Below are 14776 nucleotides of genomic sequence, written 5' to 3'. Positions count from 1 at the left end.
TTAATGATGGATAAACGAATTTCAAGGCACAAACTTCAATATCCTACACCAGTTATGTGACAAGACTGCATATAAATGTCCGCAAGCTATTTAAACTGAGTGGAGTGAAAGGATCAGGTTAGCACTGAGGCACGTTCTACCCGAAGCAAGCAGTCGTCCGTTCATTATCACAGCATGCCGCTGTAATCCTCAGAGGTCTGCGGGGCCACAGGTGTCCCCCGTCTGTTCTCAGATTATATTTGTAATCCCCAGGAACCTCCACACACACACTCCACCGACGCACCGCTCCCATCCCCCGTCGGCCCGGCCGCTGCCTTCATCGGGACACGACTGTTTATATTTGTGAAGCTGTTCCCTGGAATGTTTTACGACCAAACGCATGAGCGCATTCCTATCAAATTCCATTCACACTGACAGCATAATTGTGTGGACACATTTTATGACAGTGTTTGTCTTTAGGTAAAGATATTTCGGAGGACACGAAAGAAGTGTAATTTTGTTCTTAGCATCCTGATTAAAAAATGTGATTCATGAGGACATTTTGTGTATATACTACCAAAATGCCACTGGTAAACTGGGGCCTCAACGGGGCTGATTTGAAAGAGAATAATAACTAGAGCCGCTTCGATTGGTCGGGAGTAGTCTGCATTCCACTCCACACCGGCTCACAACGGGGAAAACACCGTCTTCTAGCTGCGCTCATGTAGCAAAATATCAAAAAGAATGAACTCCACCCATTGACTAGAATGCTTGGTCCAAAACAGCTCCTTAAAAACATTGCTAGTGGAAGCCTGAGAAGACTTTCACACACTCCTATCAGCTGTGTGTGGGTGGACTCAAATCTAACTTCCTCTTTGCAACAAAATAATAGAATATTGAATATGGACAACAGATGGTCTTGCTACTCGAGCAAATCTGAACAACAATATGGAGTAAACGATGCAACGAGACAAACGTTCCCCTTGATACAGAAAGGGTGGATGCTTTCCAAAAGAGCGGAAACATTATGGAGATTGGTTTGGAGCAGCAGGGAGTTGTCCAAATAAAACAAGTGTTACATGACCACGGAGGAGGTCCGATCAGGCCAGATGTTAAGGTTGCGAAAGTGTGCGGACCTTGATGGGGCTCAATGTTCTTGCTCCAATGAATATGAATAAAACATGGTCACATTTCTCACAACGCCATTATCCTTACATCAGAATAATTGTGACTTCAAAAAGAACAAAGTTACATCATTCCTGCGTGAATATTGAAATCAAGATGGGATGCAGGAAATGACTCAGCTGCAAAAAGGATACAGTATTTGGATGTATGACAAGGCCAAAAAAAGAGAGGAGGGCTAATTGACCAGCACAGCTAAGTATAATCCCGCAGATCCTTTAATCCTGATCTTCAATTAATCACAGCATCCCAACATATGCAACTAAAGTAATAAAGGGGAACTGTTGGAAAGCTCTGTTGACAACTGGGAACGAATTATCTATGGCGTATTGTTTCACTCTGGTTGGCCTTGTATTATAAGCAGCTTTGAACAAAACCTGACACACCTTTTCTTAACAATGTCCTTCAGAACCAACATTTAAGACAAAACTGTACAACGACTATAAGAACGAAAACTTGTCAACACTTTTCCTCTTGCTTCGCCATTTTGTCTGTCAAGCATATTCAAGGAATGAGTGCTTACTCTTGACATACTTTTAAAACATGGCCTGTATAGTTGTCAAGCAAAAATGTCAAAACTTTAGTCTCTGACAATAATGAGATACAAGATAAAGTTCAAATGCAACCTTAAGGCTCGAAGGAAAGTGTCTGCCATGTCTGTCCTTAGGCGAGTTCATATACACACATAAACAGGCAGTCGTTATCTGCTTTTTGCAAGTGCCCACCACCAAGACACACACAAAAACCCACATTCATCTTGCTTTGTCTCACAGCAAAGTGATAATAAATCATCAGTGCGAGAGAGAGAACACAAAATATTCTGTTATACATGAACAAAATACTTTTTCTAAGTGCAAGAGTTCAACCTTGGGGTCCTACTATGCTAATATTACGAGTAGGTGACTTATATGCCATCTGTATGGCCATGAAGAATGCTAACGCTAAAATGCTATGAATTTATTATTTGTTTACAGTAGTTTTACAGTATAATTATATATAGCACAAGGAAATGGAGTTGAATTATTTTGAATCATTTTGTAGTATTGTTACACTGAAAGCGTCTGTTATTGTGATTTTTATTCTCCACATTTTTTGCCATGTAACAACTCCCACATAATACTTCCGATTTACACTGTTCAAATTTCAACTTGCTTCATAAATTCACGCCTCCCGGGGTATCTATATCGTCTGATTCCACATTACTTACAGTATAGGCACAATTTAATGTTAAATATCAACTTTTCCCCATTCATTTTCAATGGGATACACATTGAACTAAAGTGTCACTTTCCACGCCCGCTTCCATACATAGAACTTATCATCGTTACCGGGTGTTTGATACTGCTTGTTGGCACGGTTGGTAAAGTGCATTGTCCAGTAACCCGGAGGTCATCATTCCATAATTTATCTCTCAATTTACTTCATAAGCATTTCATATCCATTCAAATCTTAGCATTCAGCATTCCCACGCCATTTCTCCAGAAATTGCACTTAGTCTAGTTGATCTAGAAAATTTATTCTCAAAAATGTGACTTGCGTACGTGTACACGAAAGAATAAATGGCTAAGTACAGTTCCGTTGTATTTGTTTGTAGGCTTACCATACTACTATATTTTAATGTTTTATTAGTGTCATGAGCATTTCAAATGGATACAAATAAATGCCAAAAAGGTATCCTGTGCATGACATCCAGGTAGTTTGACTGACAACAAGCAAAACAGGAGAATGATGCACAATGACCTATTTTTGTGGAAAACTATTTGCAGTATTTTCCAGACATGTCACCTGTGCTCTTGGTTATTTTTATCTGACATTTACAGAGGAAAATAATTGTGAGCTTGTGTTGATTTAAATGTTAGTCGTACTGTATTTGTACAGTGGGGAGTTTTACTGGAATGTCATCCCTTAATCTCCACTCTTAGTGGCAGATTGGTTTACAGGTCCTCTGTCAAAGCCTGAAACAACAGACTGTTGTATTGTCTGGAGCCAGGGATGGGGTCTGTGTATCAAACACTGGAAAAGTACATTGAAATGCAACAGGACCTCCCATTCTGCACTGCAGATGTGAATTCTGGCAACACACTAACTTCTTTTGTGACTGAAGCGGCTTCAAAAGGCTGCCACTGAACAACAGGCAGGAAAAGAAAAAGTTTGTTCAAAAAGTGGGTCAAACAACCCAGGTCACTAAATGCTCGCAGATAGACAACGTGTCATCAGACAGACCACAAACTCCTCCCTGGCATAAGCGGCACAAATCCAAATTAGTTCCAAACGGCCTCATGATGACAGCAAAATAAGTGAACACATCCTGCAGATCTCCAATAACAAGTTTATACACACACACAACCTAAGTAGCTCAAGGCTTTCCAAGACAAAAAAAAACTGTCGCAAGATAAAGCTGGCAGCGGCGCCAAAACACGCCGCCGACTGGTTAGCGTGACATTAGAATGTGTTCCGAATGGAGCACATGGAAACGTCAACATATTCTTTGACACATCACAACAAAACGACCACCATGGGAAGCCATTTTGGCCGCGATAATCTGGCCTTTTGCCATGCAGCTGCCATCTTGGAGCCTGTACAGATCTTGACAATGATAAATGCACTTAAATGTACGGCTTGGGCACTTATGTCCTCAGGCAGAAAACAAAAAAGAAAAAAAACACAAAAAAAAACACCAAACCACCTCGTAAAAACAACCTGGCTAGACTTTTCCAACATATGCGCCTTTTGAGTAAAGAAGGATTTTGTGTGAAGTGATACTCTGTAATTAGTAGAAAAGGAATACTTTCGTAGTGTTGAGTATCCAAAGCCCTTAATCCTGTAAAATACAGCGTGGAAAATACACCATTTTTTGTGTCTACGTATTCTACCAATTAAATTGAGTTGGCATTATGTTCTACTGTAGCATCTGTGAATTTTGAGAATGTATGGCTTTAAAAGGTGGGGCTTGACTTGGTGAGTGACGTGGGTGCCAGTGTTTATTATCCATCCATCCATCCATTTTCTGAACCGCTTGCTCCTCACAAGGGTCGCGGGGGGTGCTGGTGCCTATCTCAGATGGCTTTGGGCAGTAGGCGGGGTACACCCTGAACTGATTGCCAGCCAATCGCAGGGCACACAGAGACGGACAAGCATCCACACTCACAAGCACACCTAGGGACAATTCGGAGCACCCAATTAACCTGCCATGCATGTCTTTGAAATGTGGGAGGAGACCGGAGTACCCGGAAAAGACCCACGCAGGCACGGGGAGAATATGTAAACTCCACTCAGGAAGGCCGGAGCCTGGACTCAAACCCGAGTCCTCAGAACTGGGAGGCAGACGTGCTAACCAGTCATCCACCGTGCCGCTTAGAGCCAAAACATGCCTAGTGAAAATTAAACTGCACTAAAACAAACTAGCCAGCAGAGGGTACTAGAATTGCGTAAATGGAAATCAACCCGACTTTTTTTTAACAGATGTGCTGCTTTTAATATCGTGACATGACAACGACGAAATATTGTGGGAGTCCCTACATCCCTACTGCACGTGTCATCATTTGTTATCAAGGCCTTTTTGCTGTTTTAAGCTTTTACATTGGTTATTTTTACGATAGTACGATGGACTAACAGCACATATTAGTGAGTCACAATTGCCATTTCGTATTAGTGTTTTTATAGTATGTTTAACAATGGTTAAATGTTATTCAAATCATTTGCTACAATGCTATTATCAAGTGGGCATTGCCAAAAACTGGATATAATACTTTACTCAAGAAAATACGAATGATCTTATAATAGAAGGGCCTTGTGAAAAAGTTGACGCCACTAAATGCAAGACACTTCCATCGACATTTTTGGGGGCAAGGGAGTTCCAGAGTACTGCGTGTCACGGCCGGGTCAAAACGATTCTTACTGAAAGTTGGCATTCAAGAATTAATCTCAGTATCAGTCTTACGCAGTGGTCTGCCACCCAAGCAGTGGAGCGAGAAGCAAACAGCCTCTCACTGACCTGAGAAGAACAATACCGAGAGAGGCCCAGCACACAGCTCAAGAGAGACCCGTTCTTACATAATCTGCTGAGCCGCTGCCAGTCAGACAAGATGCCTTCGGGCTCCACTCTGGGGATGTGACTGGCACATTATCACCTCGCACCCCCATCACCACCCCTCGAGAGAGGGAGAGATCCCAACGCTGGCTGCCTGACCATGTCACTCCCCAAGATTTCATTTCATGACTAATTGCTGGCCGGCTTCCTGCGGGTCCAAACACACGTAACCTGCCGTCCACAAGCGGATGGGGTGGCCTGCCGGTTCTGGGTCCCGTGCCAGGCTCTGTGTTGGATTCCGAGCAAAATAAAGAATGGCACTGTTCGCTGGCATAGCTGCACGGGTTTGAGCTGCTGTTCACCCCATGCCGATTAGACAATCGCTATTGTACGGCTTTTTAATGAAGAAGAGTCAACATGGGGAAAACCGAGCAGGGTTTAGATGAGTCACTTCCTGGAAACCGAACCACTACCCCTAACCCTTGTAAGAATGGCACATTTTATTAGGTGCACCTACAATGATATGACTAAACATTACAAGACCTGATCATAACATCAAGTTTGACAGAACTCTCGAATGGCACTACTTGCATTTTTTCTACAGAGCTTCCGAATAGTGCTTATTTCGTCAACGAAAACTTAAAAACTAGTAATTACTAGACTAGACAGGACTAAAACCCTCATTAATAAACAATAACTGGGACTAAATCGGTATGTGTATTTTCGTCGGCTAATCAAGACAAGACGGAAACGTAATTCACTTAACAAAAACTGGACTAAAATCGACGGACATTTTAGTTCATGACCAAAAACGAGACGACAATTTCTAAAATCTTGTCTCACACTTCCTTTCAAACCTGCAGCTAGCAAGTGAAACATGCACATGGGACAGACAGGAGGTGGATTCACAGTGTCACAGTAAAAAAAAAAAAAAAAAGGTGAATTATAGTAACGTTAATCCAATGGTTATAATGTTCTAACAGTGTTAATCCGACCGCTAACTAATGCTGGCTAATTGACTAACTCGTAACATTGAGCAATAGTAGCCACTTGTTGATATACTGTAATTGTGTGTCGTTTTTCATCAGATGAGAGAATTTTATGTGAAATAGTTTTAGATCCAAAACAATTTGTGGACAAAAAAAACTATAAAGGGGTTAAATGATTGTCCTGAATAAAATGGTGACAATTTTTGTTGACTTAAAAGAAGACAAAATTACGTTTTCTTGGACTAAAATAAAGACTAAAATGCTAGGTTTATAGTCGACTAAAAATTGTCTAAATAAAAATGGGATGATGTTGACTAATTATGCTAACAAGCGGGATTGACAATGGACTAAAACAAACTACATTTTAAAAAGGTGGATAAAATTAACACTAATGCTGAGTGCCGCCGCACATATCGCAAATACCAGAAACCGCCATTGATCGAAAGAATAAAAACTACTCAAGAAAAGGTAAGTAACATTCCTGTCACTGATGTTTATTGATAATCAAGCAAGATTTTTTTAAGGTGATTTTGGAGATGCCATAGCTACCATATACATTCAAATAAGGTATTTAAACCTCACAGCCGAGACGACCCAAACGAATGTACTCCAAAAGCAACTAGACTTGCTCTTCTTTTGGGAAAGACAAAATTGAAGGCAGCAAGATCCACAAACATGGAGGCCAGGGAGGAATTTGCTATCTGTGGGGGCCATGGGGATGTGTCACATTTTTGAGAATCCTCTTCAAATCGAAGTGGAATGTTTGTCTATGCTCTGTAATTGTCCCAATACTTCTGGTCCAAACTATGAGTCACTGCGAAGAGTGCTTTCTCATTGTTTTACAATGCCAAATACAGAAATGTGTGTATATAATTAAAAAAAAAAAAAAACAAGGGGGGGCAAGTTGTCACATTGTGAGCTGAGTGAGTCGGCCCTCAAGTGATTCATCTGATGAGCATCAAGGATAACGCCGCACCAATAACAGCTCGTTGTCAGTGGAGCAGCCTTCACGCAAATGAGCTTAAACGTAATCTGGCCAGACTGTGAAATGCAGAAACAACAACACATAAACCCTCAAGTCCCCATATGGCACATTGACACACACACAACGACCGAAGTCATCTCCGCCTCGGCAAACACGCGACACGGCGCCAGTAAAGTGGCTCGAGGCGAGTCCGGTTGTTGAGGAGAGTCCAATGTGGTTGCAATCCGCTCCCGTCGCTCCCAAAGATTGACTGGCGGCGTTTCACACGCTCATCTGCGGCAGCCGCAACGCACTCAAGGGACGTTAACCGCCACTTTGAATCTTTGTTGACATCATCGGATTCTGGCTAAAGTACAGAATTGAACAACAAGGAGGCAAAACAAAATCAACATTGAGAGGCCAATCATGCTTCCGATAGCAAGACACTTGTAAAAACGTGCCTCCAACTATTAACCCTTGATTTGCCAGATTTATGTGGCATTTACCCTCACTGCTCTGTTCTTTAAACAGTGACTATTAGGGGTGTTAAAAAAAAATCGATTCGGCGATATATCGCGATACTACATCGCGCGATTCTCGAATCGATTCAATAATCGGCAAAATCGATTTAAAAAAAAAAAAAAAATTAGGATTCACACCTTAAGCATGGAAGAATGTTATATGAACAGAACATTAAGCCTTAATATTTTATTTCAATGCTGTTCAAACATGAAACAAATTACAACCTCTATAAGACTGAAATTTCAGATAAATAAATAATACATTTTCATATAAATCTTACACTCTACAAGCTTACTGATTAGTATTTTCTAAATTTGAATGAAAAAAAATCGCAACAATCGACTTATAAATTCGTATCGGGATTAATCGGTATCGAATCGAATCGTGACCTGTGAATCGTGATACGAATCGAATCGTCAGGTACTAGGCAATTCACACCCCTAGTGACTATTTAGATTTAGATTACAGCGCACGACGCAGCCAAGGACACGTGATTGTCAACATGTCTCTCTTATCATGGCAGAGAAGATCAAAACACACTGGGAATTTGTGAGACGGAGACTTCAAGGACAGCTGTGTCATTGTCATACCCCAAAACAATGCTACTTATTTGATGCTCAAATGATGTGAAGGACGTATTGTTGACCTATTCTTCAATTTGAGACCACTGTGGGACTACGTCACACTTCAAAATTCAACCCTTGCGGAAATAAGCCCCCGTTGAGTGAAAATGATCTTTTCTACATTTCCCACACCACAAAGAGTGTTGTTACCAGCTGTCAAAATTAATCGATTGGAGACATTTTTTAATTTAAAAGGCTCCAAATCCTCTGATTTCAGAATATCATCTGTAATTGTTTACTGATTTCTGTGGTCCTCCATGAAAGATTATTATCTTCAGTGTTTAATCATAATTAAAGCACCAGTGTTGACTCATTAAAAAAAAAAAAAAAAAAGTTAAATTCTTGATGAGCAGCAGCAATCTTTGCAAAGGTCAGTTCTTCAACCCAGCGCTTCCCTTCCGTGAAACCGGGATTAGATGTTTATCAAACACATTAGGCAGGTAAATAAGCCTCTTTCTACTCCAGAAAGCTAAGGCAAAAACCGACCAAACAAGAAAAGTGTTGGGAAATTGACACAGTAACCGCAAGTGACTTATTCCTCACAAGGGTAGTTTTGATTAAATCAGATGAATAAGTCAGGCAAGACCATCTTTCTAGGATAACATAAAAATGGTAATCTGATAGAGCATAGTACATGTTTAGTGAAGATAATAGAGCTTGAGTGACAAATATAGAAGAGCTCAGAAATGTTACCACTACAGTCATTTCTATTTACGTATGACTAATCATTACAAGCCTCCAGTGCAAAGTTTGTCACTTGCAACCCCGATTAATGAGTAGGTGACATGGGTGGTTAATCAGCAGCCCATGTAGATTTCAATTGACGGTGATAAGCAGGCATTGTCATCACAAAAGGCAATCAAGTCAAGGCACACAACCATTGCAGTTTAAATGACGGTAAGTCAGGCTTAACCCCTGTGACTAAGGCTGTTCAATTCCGCTAATGCTGGAGGAGGGCCGTCCATGCCAACAAGAGCGGCAGCGAGGAGCAAAGGAGGAAAGGGAGGACTTCCTGAAAACATATCGTTTGTTCATGACAGCGGAATGTGACGTGCCGTTTTTGAAAGCCGTCTTCGTTATCGTTATACCGTAAATGCTCGAAACGGTTGTCTCTCCAAACTGAGGTCATAACATGCACTCTGAAAAAAATCCCCTCCTCACCTTCTCTTTTTATTTGGTTTCAATGGCCCGAGTTCCATGGGTGTTCCAACCCTAATAATGCAACTGCAAAACATAGTTGGAACACAGTGTACTTAACGAAAATGTGCGCCGCCATCCAATAGTTGAACATTATTGAGAGGCAATTACAATTAATTAAGAATACATTGAGTTTGATGTAATTCTTTCATTATATAATAAAAATGTCATTTCTTTAGGTACATGTTAAATATCGCTATTCAGCAACTATATCGCATATCGCGTGTTTTTCCATTATTGTGCAGCCCTAGTGGCTAAAGGCTAATATTAGACCGAGATCAACAGTTTAGCCTTCATTTCCAGATATTTACTGTACATCTGGAACTGATACGTGACAGCTGAACCTTTTGTTTAAACCACCCATTTCTCATGTCAGCAAAAATATGAATTGAATTGATCATTCAAACACTGAACTCAAGTTACAGGTTTTGGTTTTGCCTTTGAAGAGTGCTTTTACTGTGGACCAGAATCCTGATGATGTCATCTCTTAATTTAAACTTATACAATGCAGACAAACAAATGGTCGTATGAGTAATAAACAATTGTCGACAAGGCTCATTTTGATGTGATCTTTTCATGAAACTTTTGAAAGACCAATGTGGACAATTGTTGACAAGGCTTGTTTTGATGTTTCCAAATGAAGCCAAAACAACCATTTTCCAAACCATGGCATACCACTGTAGTAAAAAAAAAAATGTTTATATGCAATATGTCAGGTCAAGACATTCTTATCAGCAAAGGGTTCGTGAAGGAAGCATCCGTCCCGCCCAAATATGACACACAAGGATCTTGCCTGATCGACTGGCTCGTCGACCTCCAACTCGAAAGCACGCATGAATGGAGCAGGAACATTTTGACCTAAGCTCACTTTTTTTTTTTTTTTTTTATGATCGCACAAGCCGTAAGAAGTCGGCGTCTCGAGCCAAGTTTCTTTACTCGCTAAGCCGCTAATGTTTATGAGCGCGCAATGAGCGGGGCGACAATCACGTTTGACCCATATTTGTGAACCACTGCTCAAATTTCACCCCAGCTGCTCGACTGCACTTTTTCAGTCTTCTGGGGACTTTATCGGCTAGCAAATAATCTCCTTGGCTATGACGCACCGGAAATTTTACCTACAAAGTCTTGTTTAACAACATTGAATCAAACAATGAAAAGAATCCAGGCTTTATTCACTGAGAAATTAAAGAAACACTGTGTAATACTAAGTTAACAACAGTAAACACAAGCATTTGGATGAGGTATTCATTTTCACTTTTGATTAGACAATAGACAGAAATGGTAACTAAACTTTTTTTTTAATTATAGAATGGTTACAGTACTATGTACAACGGATGGACACAACTGTCAATCCTATCGATCAATGCTAAACGAACCTGTTTAATATTTACAACCACAAATCCTTAACTGGTGTTGTTGAACGTACACTGTGCCACCCAAGTCTTTGTAAAATGTTGAAAATGAAGCGTTTGCGACCATGATGTAGTTAACAGATAAAGCTAACAGTTAGCCTAGCTTCTATTTGCTATTTTACGACCTACAAAATTCACTACTTTTTAAAAAAGCACAACAAAATGTCAATTATTGGAAGTTGCACTACATCCACTATGACAACTCCTCCGGGAAATAATCTTCCTAATTGTTAAATGAATATCTTATGACTGTTTGAATCAAAACTGAACAAGATTACATCAGCCAAATCAGATTTTAGCGCTAGCTAAAAACTACAAAGCAAGAGTTCCTCAAAGGCAGAGGCAGCTTTTTAGCTATGTCTCATGTATTACGTAGTATTATTACAGTTTACTTGAAATGTGTCTGCCTTGGTTTTAAGTATACAAAACACAAGATTGTCCTGATCAATAATTGTTTATTACAAGGTGACAGATGGTCCAGCCACTTACAAATGACATCATAAAGTTGTCAAAGATAGCCTATTTTAAATGGTTTACTTTATTGTTTTGAAATCATGACTTGAATTTGGGAGATTGTAAACTAGTCCTGTGATTCTTAAAAGTGTGGTATGCTAAAAATTCACGAAACACAGTTCTGTTATATTTCACTTTTCATTCAGTTACTTGGTGAAAAAAATGGTTGTGATTTAGTGACTTCAGTCAAAGTGTTATCAGAGCTTTGAAAAGGTTGTTCCAGCTTATGAAATATGTTATCCGGGAGCAGCTTGCCAAACTTTAGGGTTGGATCCCAAATTGAGCTTGATTCACTTTTGTGTTTACTTTTTATGAGTTTTTGTACAAAGTAAAGTGATGTTATGGTAATATACGCTAATTTTTCCACAAAGCTTTTTGGGGAAAGCCAGTAATCAGAAGCAATATGACTTGACTGTGATCTTTAGTAGGTTGGTCTCCCACCAGGTTGTGTTAACAACAAAAGATATCAGACTCGTGACCCATACTCACACAGCTGTCCCAGGACGGACAAAGAGCTAGCATACATTTGAAAACTTTTTTTTTTTTTTTTTTTTTAACTCACCAAAACGATAGCGAATCTTTCCTCTAGCTCCCCCGGATCCGGCATGGGTAGTTTTAAGGGCATGTTGTGTCCCCTGAGATCCGTGTGCTGGTCCATGCTCCCTGCGTTCCCCATGTTGAGTTAGTGCGACCAGTTGCTTAGTTCAACCTACAAATAAAAGTATCCACACGTGCTTAAAAAAAAAAAAAAAAAAAAAAATGGGTTCTATTCCTTGACCGTGCTCAGTTCAACATATAGAGCACATGTGAGGAGTGAGGAGGCGGGCAGCGGAGCGCGGCGAGCCCCTGGCGAAGAACGCATTTTCCCCGGCAGCACAATGCGGAGGACAGGCGGGCGGTGCTGGTGCTGGTGGTGGTCGGACCTGGAAACTTCTGTGGCTGTGTTATCCGAATTTCGCCCAATTTCGATCGCGCTTCCAGTCGGCGAGGGTGACGAGGGGCATGATTCACGCTTTGCACTTACTTTCCACGTCGCGGAGTAGCCCCGACGAAGAAGTGATGTGTGTGCTCATTAACTAATCCCTCCTCTGCTGAGAAGATAGTCAAGGAGGAGGAGGAGGAAGAATAGGAGGAGGGGGGGTCCAAACTTACACACACACACACACGGTCACTAATTCGGCTTCACGCACGCTCATCCCGCACCACAATGACTCTTTTCAACCGGGCCGAGCCTCCGACTTGGTCTTCTTTTCCTCCGGGGCGTTGCTCCGCTGAAGCTGTAGTCAAGGAGATGACATTTTTTTTCTATTGCATTGTGGTACTTTGAGTCCCCGAAAACAAGGAACACTTCGGGGGTATTAACGTTTTGCTTTGTTTTTCTTTTTTCAAAGACAAGCGTGCATACGTAGCCCACATTACTGTTAAAATATCGTAGCATCAAAGTGTACACTTTATGAAGCACAGTCTTTCAGGTAAAGTTCTCCGGGTCTCCTCCCACATTCCAAAGACATGCTTGGCAGGTTAATTGAACACTCTGAATTGTCCCTAAGTGTACTTGTGTGTGTGGATGGTTGTTCGTCTCTGTGTGCCCTGCGATTGGCTTGCGACCAGTCCAGGGTACCCCGCCTACTGCACATAGCCAGCTGAGATAGGCTCCAGCACCCCCTGCGACCCTTGTGAGGAATAAGCGGTCAAGAAAATGGATAGATGGATGGATGGATGGAAGTATTAATTGATTTTTTTTTGTATCTTTGACCTCTTTTTTTTATGTTAAATTTTTAAATAAACACAACAACTTTCTTCTTTGCTTATGAGCAGTAAATCTGGCTTCTGATTAAAAAAAATAAGTGAAGAAAAGGAAAAGTGACTTTGATGTTTATATTTTGCTTTTGTAACACCACAAACTTTAAAACAACAAAAACAAGACAAAAAGGCATTTGATGGCAAAATAATTTATACTGGAAACTCGGGTTAGGAATTATATGTTTTTGCGTGACCCGGTTCTCATATCAAAACGTTCGTTAACTAAGGAAATGTTTCCAATTGAAATTAATGGCAATGTGATTAATCCGTTCCAACCACAGAACATTACATTTACTTTATATTGATCACTGCGTGGTTAAAAATAAATACTGTGCAATATAAAAATAAACGTAAACACAATTTGTGAGAATGAAATAACAGTGGTTTCGCAAACCAATTGTTGTTTGCACAAAGTTCTTAGCTTTCCGTGACCATGCCAAGATTTTGTAAACCGAAGAAAAATTTTAATTTTCCCTGTTGAAATTTGGAAACCATGTCATTCATAAGCCGAAGTTTTGGGCTTTTCTACCCATTGAAAATGTACTTGCCGAATATATTCATTGGTTGCGGGAAAAGGTTGGATTCAAATTGACGAATATAAACGTCCACGGCAGTGAATGAGTTGATGTTGTTAGTTCATAGAGGGAGCGTTTGCTCATATTATGTATCCTATATCTTAAAACCACTTGAGACTGAATTTTTGACAAAAGCGCAATCACAATCTTTGATGCATGTGCGGACAAGGGTGGGGGACGACACAGCGAGGGTGACATCAGCATTGGGAGCTGTGGAGACGAGCGGTTGTCCGCACACGCACACACTGCTTCTATTCAGGCAGCTGGAGTGCGTCACGTCACGTGTGAGGTTAACTGGATGCGACTGACCTCATACGATCACTACGCGCTGCAAGTTAACTTGATTTGCGGGGTCTGCAGTGGAGAACAAGATGATGTGATCGATGAACCACAAGATTTAGTATTCTCACTTCTTTTCTTTTTTTTTTGCCATATAGAGCAATTGATTACATAATTTGAGACAAATGATACTTTGTGCAATAGCCAGTCACTAAAACAAACACTAATATAATAATAATTGTCATTCCCACCCGCATAATGTATCATATTAAATGCCTGTGCTGCCTGCATCATGAATATTTTCAACATTGCCTCCTATTAGCAATTCAGTGCATTTGAGAGAATGTCAGATATTGAACTGGATGGCTTTTTTTTTTTTTTTAAATTTGAAATGCTTGAACATGTTTTCAATGAGCCATCTGTTATACTGAATAATGCGCAAACTGTGCAGTCAGCTCAACGTCACATGACATAAGGTGCAGTGAATGAGCTGTGAAGGCAGCCACAAGTGTCTTTTTGTTCAAGTTGTTACACGGTCGTAATGAGAAAATGTGACACATTTGTGTTATAAGTGTTAAGATAAGTTTAATGGGGGTTTTTTAATTGCCAAATTTCCCTATGGTGGGACTAACAATTGTCTTATCTTGCTTGTAGGTCATAAATAACACTATAGAATCCTAAAGTTTGGTTATAAAGCTATAACCTAAA

General features: G+C 40.4%; 1 protein-coding gene across 10 annotated transcripts in view; it reads right to left on the bottom strand.

Moving 5' to 3' along the window:
• fmnl2a (formin-like 2a) overlaps positions 1–12685 on the bottom strand; it is a 51501-nt gene extending 38816 nt beyond the window's left edge. For all 10 annotated transcript variants that reach the window (XM_077536530.1, XM_077536529.1, XM_077536528.1 and 7 more), the window contains exon 1: positions 11974–12685. In XM_077536530.1, coding sequence (XP_077392656.1) covers positions 11974–12087 — 114 coding nt within the window. In that variant the 5' untranslated portion in view covers positions 12088–12685. The remainder of the gene's footprint in view (positions 1–11973) is intronic.
• Between the last annotated feature and the right edge of the window lie 2091 nt (positions 12686–14776).

Source organism: Festucalex cinctus, chromosome 11, assembly GCF_051991245.1.
Source record: "Festucalex cinctus isolate MCC-2025b chromosome 11, RoL_Fcin_1.0, whole genome shotgun sequence".
Lineage (NCBI taxonomy): Eukaryota > Metazoa > Chordata > Actinopteri > Syngnathiformes > Syngnathidae > Festucalex > Festucalex cinctus.
The sequence above is the reverse complement of the archived record's forward strand: the minus strand, read 5'-3'. Positions and strand labels throughout refer to the sequence as shown.